This window comes from Durio zibethinus, chromosome 16 (assembly GCF_047325235.1).
Source record: "Durio zibethinus cultivar Kanyao isolate XHJ-2024 chromosome 16, ASM4732523v1, whole genome shotgun sequence".
NCBI lineage: Eukaryota > Viridiplantae > Streptophyta > Magnoliopsida > Malvales > Malvaceae > Durio > Durio zibethinus.
The window spans coordinates 21,286,122-21,298,713 of NC_143177.1; the positions used below are offsets into that span (position 1 = coordinate 21,286,122).

Sequence of the window (12,592 nt, forward strand, 5' to 3'; positions counted from 1 at the left end):
TGAGCTACTAGTTCTTGACAATCAACTTGAAACTTACATTGCTGATTTAAGATCTCATGATAAGTTTATAAGTTTGAAAAGTATTAGTAACCTTTTCATGAAACTTGTTGAGACAAAGAAATATTTTGTGTATCTATTGGTATACTTGTGGAATTAGCTTTGTTATTATCAATTTCTACTACATCAGTTGAAAAAACTTTTTCTGTTATGAAGATTGTGAAAAAGCGTTTGCATAATCAAATGCGAGATTTTTTGATGAATGATTGTTTGGTGACATATATAAAGAAAGATATATTTTGTAATATTGATAATGAAAAGACTTTGCAATGCTTTCAAAATATGAAATGTAGTAGAGAACAATAGTAATATGTTATTTTTGTGTATATTAAAATAGTTTTTTATGCATCTTAGTTAACTTATATATTTAGTACTATATGTATGTATTCTTACCCTCACTGAGTATAAATCCTGGATCTGTCCTTGACCACACCCTCCTCCACATTCCCATTGAAAGTGGTCTTATGACTTAAAATGCTCTAGAAGACTACTTTTCAAAGTTTGTATATCAGTTGTAAGGAAAAATGACTTAAATCCATGAACCACTCTTCACTGAAAATGGACGGGTCTTCGCAAGAAAATCACGCCCACATCCACAAGCGAGGAAACATCATCCTTTTTGCTATTTTGTTTTCTGCTGTTGGGTTAAACGGATCGTGGCCAAAACGGTAGTCAAGAAAAACTTGTCATTTCTGAAGGACATGTTGGCTCCACAGCGGGGAGAAGAAGACTTCCATGAAACCAAAAGGAAACTACATTAATGCTCATACTAAAGTATTATAGTACTAAATTATTACATTATTCAACTATCCAAGTCTTAGGTGAAATCGGGAAACTTAAAGTTCTTCATGTGAAAATATAATTGTTTAATGTTTTATTAGAAATTTTGGGTCTTGAAATGAACTTTCAAACTTGGAAATTTGTGTCTATATATACAAACTATAAAGTGTATATATACTATGAAAAATGCTATATACTTTCATATAAAACACTCATTTCAATATTACTAAGTAATTTTTTTAAACTCCTAAACTACTCATAACCCTCTAACTTATATCAACTTAATTCACTTGAAGAGGACATTATACGTCTAAGTTTTCTCAAGTCGTAACATCCAAAAGTTTGACCAAAGTACATGCTAATACTCCATTAGCATATTACAATGTAATTAATAAAAAAAAATGATACTTTGAATCTTACATTTACTATTGCTATGTACACACATATATATACTAATTCTTTTCACATGCACATATTCAATGGCCTCTAAAACATAATAATGGAATTTATCAAAAAAATAAAGACACTTATTCGCACATTCAATCACTTTATATCCTTATATATGCTTTGGACAGTTTTATTTATTTTTAATATTTAAATTTCATATAAAAATCATATTTTGCATCTCAATAGAAGTTTAATGATAAAAAAATTTATTTAAATTAAATTTTATAAATATTTTTACTAAAAATATATTAGTCCATCATTTTCAAGACTTTTAAATTTTAAAATTTATTACAAATATTTTAATTAATATCTTTTAACACTTTCAAAGTTCACAAAATTGTATATATAAATGATTGACGATATACTCTTCTCTTCTAGAAGTAGATTTGTATGGGGTGGAACGAAACCCACAAGCAACTTAAAAAAAAAAAAAAAGACATATTTCAAACAGATGTTTTTTCTGTTCATTTACTAAAGTCAACCAAAAAAAAAACTTATAAAAAGCAGTTACATTGAAAGGGAAGATCAAACATAAGATAAATATTTCCCCATGGCAAGTTTAAGGGTTCATATATGTTCCTTGCTGGCCTACGCAACCTTTCTCAGCCTGATAAGCTGCCATAGTCTGCCCAAAAACCATGTCGCTTTATTCATTTTTGGGGATTCAGTATTAGATCCTGGGAACAACAATTATATCAACACCACTTTTCGTTATCAGGCAAATTTCTGGCCCTATGGTGAGACCTTCTTCAGGTACCCCACTGGCAGATTTTCTGATGGGCGTCTGATTTCGGATTTTCTGGGTAAAAAACTAAAACTCCCGGACTGTTTTTATTTCCTTCATCAACCTCAATTTCAACTCCACTGACTCATAATTTTGTTTCAGCTGAGTTTGCAGGGTTGCCATTAATTCCAGCGTATTTACAACCTGGTAATCATAAATTCATTGATGGAGTGAACTTTGCATCAGGAGGAGCTGGTGCTCTAGTTGAAACTAATCAAGGATTTGTATGTTCCGTTTTCTCATCATATTGGTCTTATTTTGCTATTACTTGTTATACTTATGATTGTTTCTGTTTGTAATACGTCTCTTTTTTTCCCTACTCTTTTTTATGACTTCCAGGTTATAGACCTGAAAACTCAGGTAAGCTATTTCAAGAAAGTAGAGAAATCTCTGAGGCAAGAACTAGGAGATGAAGAAGCCAAGAAACTATTGTCCAGAGCTGTTTACTTGATTAGCATAGGAAGCAACGACTACTTGACCCGAAACTCGACCGCGTCCGATGTAGAGTATGTTGCCATGGTGATTGGCAACCTGACTATTCAACTCAAAGTAAATATGCTTAAAACACACAAAATCTAATTCTAACCATACTTTTTTCTCTTTTTTGACAGTTGCTCAATTACTAATGAAAATGATTATATGCATAAAGAAACATATGATATAAATCTTTAACGTAATAAAAAGTTGTAACTGAGCTTAATTCAATTGGTTCATGAGCCCTTAGAATGTGGCTTTTAACAGAATTCGAATCCAACACTTACAATTTCTTCTCAACTTTTATGTAAAAATAAAAAAAGTCACCTTATGTGTACATATGTGTATGTTTCTTACGTGTATGCAGTATTGTCCATTACTAAGCTATTAAAATGATATAGGAAGTATACAAGAAAGGTGGAAGGAAGTTTGGGTTTCTAAATATTGCTCCTCTGGGTTGTACACCACTCCTCAAAGTACAAATAGGAAGCAATGGTTCTTGTAATAATGAAGTTAATAAGCTAGCCCAGCTGCACGACAGAGAACTTCCCAAAGCCCTGCAGAAAATAGAGAAACAGCTATCAGGCTTCAAATATTCAAATTACAATTTCTATAAAACTGCAGGTGAAAGATTAAACAACCCTCCAAAATATGGTATGTGATCTTTCCTACCTTCCACTTTGGCATCAAATCTTTTAATTTGTATTTCAGATACTAATAAATAACTGAAATTTTTTTTTCAATTTTTGTGTATGGATGATGATATGGTGTGAAAGGGTTCAAGGATGCAACGACGGCATGTTGCGGCTCTGGTTTGTACCGAGGAATTGATAGCTGCGGAGGGAAGAGAGGGGTAAAAGAGTATGAATTGTGTAAGAATCCTGATGAAAATTTCTTCTTTGATTCCATTCATCCCTCAGAAAAGGCCTATCAACAATTTGCAAAGGAAATGTGGAGTGGAGGTTCCGATGTTATATGGCCTCACAATTTCAAACAATTTTTTGAAGTATGAAAATTGAAAATCAATTTAATTTTACCAATGCAACTCTCCTTCCTCCTCATTCTAAACCTGCATCCTGGTGGAGACCTTTCATATGTTTTTCTCAACCTTTTTTTTAAAGTAAGTTTGTTATAAAGAGGAGATATATATTTCATATTATATATATAAATTTTGTAAAACGAAATTAAATTTCATAATTCGCTAAATTTGAGATCTTCTGAATAAAAGTAAATTATTGACCAAAATTTTTGTCTAAAATCTAATCTTGGCAAACAACTCTACTCATGAACAGATTTACTTGTAGGATGAGAAAAAAATAAAAACTAATTATATATCTTTGACCAAAGGATATATAACATAATAAAAGAAATTCATGAAATTAAAAGTTGCATGAACATTATCACATAGTACAAAGGATCACGTATACATAGAATATATATATATATATATATATAAAAAAAAAAAAAAAAAAAACAATTGCCCAAGCTTCATAACGATTTAACACTAGTAAAATTCTACTAATAACTGCTAAAAACTTTACCCAATATAAATATGTAATGCCAAAAGTACCGAACATTTTTATTTGGTAAGCTAAGTCGACAAGTAAAATCGTATGGGTGAGTCATCAGAGTTGGTCAAGCAGCTCACGTACTTATCCTTTAAACTTTATTCTGTAACAAAAAAAATCATATATCAATAATTTAGTCGGTGTTTTAAATTATAATTTTTTTACGCATCAATTACATTATTTGTTAAAAAATAAAACAGTATGGACCCGAGAAAAAAATAAAAAAGTCAAAGAAAAAAATTAAAAAAATAAAATCCAAAACCTTCCTGGGTGGATTAATGTGATTTTTAAGATTCCTTTAAATGTTCAAAGTCAATAAACTTTAGCTTTTGAAAGTCATGTGGTTTAGGATAAAATAGTGATACTTGGGCTGGAGTAATTGCACAGAAAGCAGACCGCAGACCGGATTTGGAATTGTCTTTCGTGATCACATTCTAGAAAAATAATGAAAACAAAGTAACAATCAATCCATTTTGACAAGAGGGGGAGTTTTAAAATTTTGTCTTTATGTTTTATTACTAAATACATTTTATTTTCAAAATAAAAATCTTTATTTTTTTTAAATACATCTCATGTAACAAAAATTATATATTTTTTTTACTCTTTTAATTTTTTCTTGATTTTAAACCTTAAACCTTTTTTTTTTTTTGGTGAAATTGTGCTTTTTATAAATAAATTTTGAAAAAATTTTGAAGGTTTTCAAAAATTCATTTTCAAGTTCTCGAAAATTTATTTTTAAAAATTTTGAGAGCTTTTTAAAAATTAAGTTTTAAAAAAATTTTAAAGTTCTCAAAATTTTATTTTTAAGAACTTTAAACATTAAATAAAATATGATGGAGTATAAAATTTTTTTGCCAAAATCATGCTTCTTGAAAATAAATTTTAAGAGTTTTAAAAAAACTCTAAAAATTTTATTTCTAAAAACTTTAAAAGCTTATGAGAAATCTAATTTCGAGAGTTTTGAAGGCAAAGCTCTTGAAAATGGATTTTCAAACTAAAGCTCTCAAAAATTTATTTCTAAAAGTCTTACACATTGAATGTGAAAAAGATAAAATTATAATTTAATGAAAGATAAAATTAATATTTTTTATATGAATATTTTTAGAAGAAAAATATTGGGGTGTAAAGAGAAGAATCGGTGGTATATTTAGAATTCCCTTAACAAGAATTAATACTCACTTTTTTACACAAAATATTATAATTTAAGAATACAAAATTCAAATTTCATAAATATTAAAATATTATTTTTAAAAATAATTTTATCAAGCAATTAAATAAAACTCTTATTTATCCAACCTTTGAGATTTATAATCAAGAAATGAGAGATTTATAACCAAGGCAATGAAATTGGTGGGTACTGTGACCCAAGATGACTATAGAAATTAAGGTTATTTAAATTCAAAGAATAATTTAATTGATTTATATAATTATTTTAAAAAATTTATACATAATAAATTTAAATTTTGAATTTTAATACCTTTTATCCGCAAACTACGGTATAAAAAAATTAAAGTTATCTTGACCGGCAAGATATTGAGAAAATTAATGCGTAAAAGAAAAAGAAAAATCAAGAGCTAGTTAGGAGGCTCCTAGAATTTACAGAGTGAAAGAAGATCAGAAGCTCAGGCGTCAGGCACGGGTTTTTTTTTATTTTTTTATTTTAGACAAAGTTGAAAGTATTTTTTTTTTTTGTATTTTTAGTTTTTTTTTTTCTATGAGACAAATAGTTTAAAAGCATAAACTTTTTTTTTTTTATGAATTTCACTAAATTATTGCTATATTTAAATCTTTGGAATAAAAATACATCCGAGTTAATGAATTGGGATTCATTTATTTTAAAACACACTGAAAGACAAAATATTTTTCCTTGATCTATTTGTTTTTTCTTGGTCAAATTTGATAACCCAAAGCAAAAATTAAAAAAAAAAAAAGGTCACTATATGAATATGAATGTGGTCATGGAACAGGACAATTTACATTATTGCTTACAGACTGCAAGTGGGGAATAAAAAATTGTAATCTTTTTTCGTGATTTTAAAAATTCACTACCAAACAGCCATTGCTAACAATCCTTGACGCATGAGGAAGCAAAAAATACTATAATTATCAGAGTCCGCCATAAGAGTTAAATTGACTTTATAACAACAACGTACTTTCTTTGAAAATTATTTCAGATATTAAATAAAAGAAAACCTTTCATACATTTCAATGGTGTTGCAACAATAATTTACTGTAGTGCACCTATCACGGATCTAAAAAAAAGTCTTGAATCTCATATCAAATATAATAAGAAGGTTATTGGGATATAAAAGGGTTCACACCATTTCTTTCTTGTGAGACGTCTTTTGTAAGATAAAATCGTGAAGTCAAGATGTCAGAGTGGATAATACCTCATAAGGGTGTGAACCGTGACAGGTAGACTGATTTGAAACGTTCGATGAGTGAATGCCCGGGTCTTAGAGTCGCACGGGTTCAGAGCTTAAGTCTCGACCCATGACAAGTAGTATCAGAGCTACCTCTAAACCGTTCAACCCACGTCAAACGCCTCGAGAGAGGTAGGTAAAATGGCTAACCTCCGTGACGAAGGCGTCACGAGGTTGGATGAAAGAGAATATCACAGACCTAAATAAGATTCTCAAATCTCACATCGAACATAATAAGAGGATCACTAAGATATAAAAAAGTTCACATCACCTCTTCCTTGTGAGGCGCCTTTTATATGATAAAACTATAAGGTAAGGGGAACCAGAGAGAATAATACCTCACAAGAGGTGTGAATCGTGATAAGAAGATTGATCTGAGATGTCGAATGAGTGGATGCCCGGGTCTTAGAGTCGGACGAGTTCGAAGCTTAAGTCTCGACCTGTAACACATCAACATGCATCAAGAAACCATTTGGTGCTGCCCACATTGACAAATTTCATTGCATTTGCATAATTATTTTGAGAATTTAAAATCTTCGATCTTAATGGCTTGGCTTTATTTACTACAGTTGATTGCTCGCAGTATAAATTATATAATTTTTAAAAATAAAAAGTCTTATTTGATTAGGTATTGAAAATAAAAATTTACAATAATTTAATTTTTTTTTCAATACACTTGATAATGCATTTTAAAATTCATTTAATAAAAATTTTTCAATCAAAAAATATTGAATAACATAAGTAGGTAACGACCTATTTATCACTTAAAACATGAAATATTTAATAAATTTTTCTCTTAAATTTTTTTAAATTATTATTTCTTAAAGACAATATTTCATTATTTGAAAAATTAAAGATAAAAATATAAAATGATAAATTTTTAAAATTCAATATTTTACAATTATCAAACATTATATTTATATTCAACATTTAACTTTCAGAAAATATCTAATAATTTTTATAATTCAAATTCAATAGTAAAATTTTAATACTTAATTTTTTAGTTCATCAATTAGAGGCTAAATTTTTATTATTTTATTTACTTTTATTAGGTTTCTGCCCCTCTCATTTTCTCTCGTTTTCGCCGCTTTTCTCTTCTCCGTTTTCCTTTTTCCAAAACATGAAATATCATTGTAACTTATAATTACAATTATCCCCTTTAAAAAATTAAATAAATGTTCCAACAAACCTCAAACCATTAATAAATGCTGTAAATTATCCAACCCAATTGCAATTCAAAGACACTTTTCATGAAATTATGCTTCAATTTTCACAAATGGCTGACTAACAAAGATTTGGGGATAACTTTAATCTAATTTATTGACTGATTATTGATGTATTAGCAAGCCTATTGAACGCGGACTTTGATTGACCCTGAAAATGTTTTCTCTAATAGGCCACAAAGGCCAACTCTATAAGAAAAAAAAAGGCCCAACCGAACCACCGTCTCAACCTCACCAGCTGAGCAGCATCCATCCAAAAATTCACTCTCTTTTTTCTCTCGGATCCAAAAAGACACTAAAACCAAAAATACCCAGATAAAAAATCCCCCCAAAAAGCAGAAAATTTTCTCTTTTTGTGCTGTGGTGGTGGTGTTCATTGAATTTTTGTTTGGATTTGGGGTTTCCAAGAATGGGTTTCGCAAGCTTTAGGATACATTGCATGAGGATTATTATCCCTGGAATCCTAAACTTTCTTCTTGTGGAAGGCCTTTCTTGGGTTATGATGCTGCTCCTCTTTAAATTCTAGGCTTTGTTTAATTTCATATTTGTAATTGGAAATTGCCAACTGGGATTGTTTCTCTGTTGGGATTTATGAAGTTTAACTCTATTATTGCATGCACCTCCTTATTAATAACTAATAACGTTTCGGATTTAATTTAATTTTTTTAAATAATATTATAAGTTTTTAAATTCGATGAAAATTTGAATCTATTTTTTTTAAATGGATCTATTTCAAACTGAATTTTACTATTAAGTTTGGCTCATAGATTTTTTAAATTTAATTCTTTAATTTTTTAATATATTATTTTACTATAATTTTTAATATATTTAAATAAATTTAGATATAAAATAATTATTTTTATTTTATAAAAAAATTAAATATATATAAATTAATAAAAATATATAATTTGAATGATTTTATTTTATTTAATTTTTATTATTAATCTTAAATTTTATCCAAACTTAATATATACATTTAAAACTAAACTTAATTTAAATAAAATAAAAAAACTGATCCAAATTAAATCATACATTATGATTTTAAATCAATTTTTTTAATATTATTTATTTAAATAATTATTTTTTAAAAGTGAATATATGAACCAAATGAATTAAATTACTTATTTTTAAAAAAATTTAAATATCAAATAATTTGCTTATCTTCATTGGTCACAAACATATTTATTGAGTAATACTATTTGATGCTACACTTTTGTTTATCCTATTACAAAATTTTATTAGATAATTTAAAGTTGAAATTAAGCATGCTAATCTTATTCAAATTTGATAAAAAAAATTGATTTTTTTATCTTAATAAGAATACATATGGGTATTAAATTTAAATATAGAAATAATGATGAATATGATTTTAAATTTTTTATTAAGCATGGGTACAAAAATGAATAATATAAAATATATTTCATACCCGTATTTTATATATTTTTATATATTATTAAATTAATTTTTTATTTAATAATATAAAATTTATTTTAAATTTATTAGAACTAATATATTTGTATTTAAAAAATATTTATTTATAAAAAATATTTAAATGTATAAGATAAAATTAAAAAAATTTATTTTTTTAAAGCAACAGGTACTGAGATTGCCCATACTTATTAAATACTCACAAAAACAAGAATAAAAATAAATTTAAAATATCCATAAATATAAGTATAGAAATAAATATAATATAAAAAATAAAAAATGAGAATTAAAAATATTTTCCTATCTTATATTCTATCCATTGACATGCCTTAGTGAAATGAACTTATTTACTTCAAGTCATTTTATTTATAAATAATACAATTTTCAAAAATTAAAAGTAAATCATTAAATTTTTGCCACGTGAAAAGGGAAAAATAACAAAAACAAAAGTGTAGGATCAAAAATTATTTTCCTTTTTGAGCACTAAAATAAAAAATTACATAATCAGTATAGTAAAATTGTGACTTGTGAGTCATCACTCATCCATTTGTTTTTTGTTTCCCTACAATTTACTATTTACTTTAAAAAAAAAAATAGATAACCTTAAAATAAGTTATCTTCCATTGAAGGTAACAATCATTCGGACAGTTCATAGGCTTTATTAGTTTTTATATAATTCGAATAATACGAATTTGATGTTTTAATTTTGTTGATTTATATAATACATGGTAACATTTAGTGAATTTAAGATTTAAATTTTATTATTTAAATTTTTTTTTTATTTTTAAAATGTAATCTCCTTTGTATCATAAAAAGTATATATCTCAAAATTTTAAAAATGAAAAGGAAATGAGAGAGATTGTAGATATCTTTGAATATCGACGTCTTAAACGATAGCACCTAACCAGTTTTATCTTTAATTCGGATATGGTGAACCCACATTTTAAAGCCGCCTCCAAACCAAAGTCCGATTTTGCTGTTTCCTTCTTGTCACTTTTCATATTGAATTGAAAGAAAAGAATCCTATAAAAAGCATGTGTTTGGTCAAGAGGGAAGAGCATAAATTAAAGCAAACCAGTTTTATTTTTCACATGATGGCAAACGTAAGGGCCCATTTTTGTTTCTTGCTGTCTTTTACAACCTTTCTCAACCTGATTAGCTGCCATAATCTGCCTGAAACCCATGTTGCTTTGTTCATCTTTGGTGATTCGCTTTTTGATCCTGGAAACAACAACTATATCAACACCACTTTTGATTTTCAGGCAAATTTCTGGCCTTATGGTGAGACCTTCTTCAAGTACCCTACTGGCAGATTTTCTGATGGGCGTCTGATTCCAGATTTTATTGGTAAAAGCACTTCGAATATTTCAAGTTTCCAACACAAATTCATTGACTCTGACTCTTACAATTTTGTTACAGCTCAGTTTGCTGGGTTACCGATAATTCCAACATATTTACAGCCTGGCAATCATAAGTTCACAGATGGGGTGAACTTTGCATCTGGAGGAGCCGGAGCTCTAGTTGAATCTCATCAAGGATTTGTATGTGCTCTAGTTTTATTTTGTACTGTCATTTTTAGTGAAAGTTACATTATGAACTTCTTTCTTTTGGTTCAATGACAGGTTGTAGACTTAGAAACACAAATAAAATACTTCAAGAAAGTTGAGAAATCATTGAGACAAGAACTAGGAGATGCTGAGGCCAAGAAATTGTTGTCCAGAGCTGTTTACTTGATCAGTATAGGAGGCAATGATTACTTGACCCGAAACTCAAGTGCGTCAGATGAAGAGTTTGCTTTCATGGTGCTTGGCAACCTGACTGTTGCTCTCAAAGTAAATTTCTCTTTCCACCATTCACTTTTCTTTTGATTTGCAGTTGCTTAAAATCTACTTTTAAATTGATTCAGGAAATATACAAGAAAGGAGGGAGGAAGTTTGGGTTTCCAAATATGATGCCGCTGGGTTGTTTACCATACCTGAAAGCAAAAGCAGGGGGTTCTTGCATTGATGAAGTCACAGCAATAGCAAAACTGCACAATGGAGAACTTCCCAAAACCCTCAATCAGCTAGAGAACCAGCTTGAAGGGTTCAAATATGCCTATTTCAATTTCTACAAATCTGTTAATGAAAGGTTGAACAACCCTTCAAAATATGGTAATGTTAGGACATCTTCCCATATTCCATTTAAGCATATGATCATATTAAACATGAAACTTTGATAAAAACAATATAAAAAAAAAGTTGAAAATGACATGATTTAAATTTTTAACGATTTGATAAAAACAAAAAATATATATTTCGTGTTTGACGTTTCTGATTCATAAATTTTGTATTTTATGCCCGTTTAACAAAAAAAGAACCGTACACAAATACATAAATTGCTTGTTCTAATTCCATAAGTGTTGCCGGCGTTGAATAAGCAGGGTCTATTTTAGATGAAAATATTTTTGTGGGTTATGCTGTGAAGGTTTCAAGGATGCGACGAGGGCATGTTGCGGCTCCGGTCTGTTGGGAGGAGTTTACAGCTGTGGAGGGAAGAGAGGGATAACAGAGTTTCATTTATGTGAGAATCCTGGTGAATATTTCTTCTTTGACTCCTATCATCCCTCGGAAAAGGCTTACCAGCAATTTGCAGAGCTAATATGGGCTGGAAGTACTTATATCGTATGGCCTTACAATCTCAAAACACTATTTGAAGCCTAAGACACCAAATTTTTATGATCATTCCAACGCCGTTGGAGAATAACATCAGGAAGTGCAAAGACCGAATGCAATAATGATGATAGACCATTTCCACATCATATCTTTGTCCAATAAAGGCTTGATGAGAATAGGTGCATCAACTTGCAAAATACTTTCCTCTCGATTTTTTCTTGTCAAAATTTCGTGCTTTAGCCACCACAAAAAAGTGACCGACAACATTTCATCAAAGTTTTGATTTATACATGTATGGGAGGTTGGGCCCATAAGTTTGTTGTTTTATGCTTCCCAGACAGCACCCCGAAAGCCAGCTGCTTGTTGGTCATTCAAGACTTCCCTCACTGTTTCACTGACGGTCACGATATTAAACATATCTCATGATTAAAATATTTATATTATATAAAATATTTAAATTTATATATTTATTTTATATTTTAAGTAAAAATTACGTATTATAATTTTTATAAATATAAAATATAAAATATATTTTTTTAATTTTATTAAATTTATATATAATTATTATTAAAATTTTAACTCATTATTTTTATATTATATTTTTATACTATATTCATAAAATATTCTAAATTACCACGTACTTATAATGTACCTCATGCTGCCATAATTATGACCAAATTTTGGAAAAAATTTTTTACTTAAATATATCAAAATTTAAATCATGATCATTGAGTTAAAAATTCATAATTTTTCC

The 12,592-nt window shown here is 28.5% G+C and overlaps 2 protein-coding genes across 2 annotated transcripts; both read left to right on the forward strand.

Moving 5' to 3' along the window:
• Positions 1-1,771: 1,771 nt before the first annotated feature.
• LOC111295121 (GDSL esterase/lipase 5-like) lies at positions 1,772-3,649 on the forward strand. Its single transcript, XM_022888496.2, has 5 exons — positions 1,772-2,087; positions 2,171-2,292; positions 2,408-2,617; positions 2,944-3,196; positions 3,319-3,649. The coding sequence occupies exons 1-5, from the start codon at positions 1,835-1,837 to the stop codon at positions 3,552-3,554; spliced, it is 1,074 nt and encodes a 357-aa protein (XP_022744231.2). The 5' UTR covers positions 1,772-1,834; the 3' UTR covers positions 3,555-3,649.
• Positions 3,650-10,152: 6,503 nt separating this feature from the next.
• LOC111295111 (GDSL lipase-like) lies at positions 10,153-12,313 on the forward strand. Its single transcript, XM_022888486.2, has 5 exons — positions 10,153-10,531; positions 10,604-10,725; positions 10,807-11,016; positions 11,091-11,337; positions 11,651-12,313. The coding sequence occupies exons 1-5, from the start codon at positions 10,219-10,221 to the stop codon at positions 11,884-11,886; spliced, it is 1,128 nt and encodes a 375-aa protein (XP_022744221.2). The 5' UTR covers positions 10,153-10,218; the 3' UTR covers positions 11,887-12,313.
• Positions 12,314-12,592: the final 279 nt, after the last annotated feature.

Bases quoted from the DNA above. Each gene is read 5' to 3' on its own strand.
- LOC111295121 (XM_022888496.2), top strand. From the start codon at position 1,835: ATGGCAAGTTTAAGGGTTCATATATGTTCCTTGCTGGCCTACGCAACC. The intron at 2,293-2,407 runs GTATGTTCCGTT...TATGACTTCCAG, and splicing joins TTGAAACTAATCAAGGATTT to GTTATAGACCTGAAAACTCA. The intron at 3,197-3,318 runs GTATGTGATCTT...ATGGTGTGAAAG, and splicing joins AAACAACCCTCCAAAATATG to GGTTCAAGGATGCAACGACG.
- LOC111295111 (XM_022888486.2), top strand. From the start codon at position 10,219: ATGTGTTTGGTCAAGAGGGAAGAGCATAAATTAAAGCAAACCAGTTTT. The intron at 10,532-10,603 runs GTAAAAGCACTT...ATTTTGTTACAG, and splicing joins TCTGATTCCAGATTTTATTG to CTCAGTTTGCTGGGTTACCG. The intron at 11,338-11,650 runs GTAATGTTAGGA...TATGCTGTGAAG, and splicing joins GAACAACCCTTCAAAATATG to GTTTCAAGGATGCGACGAGG.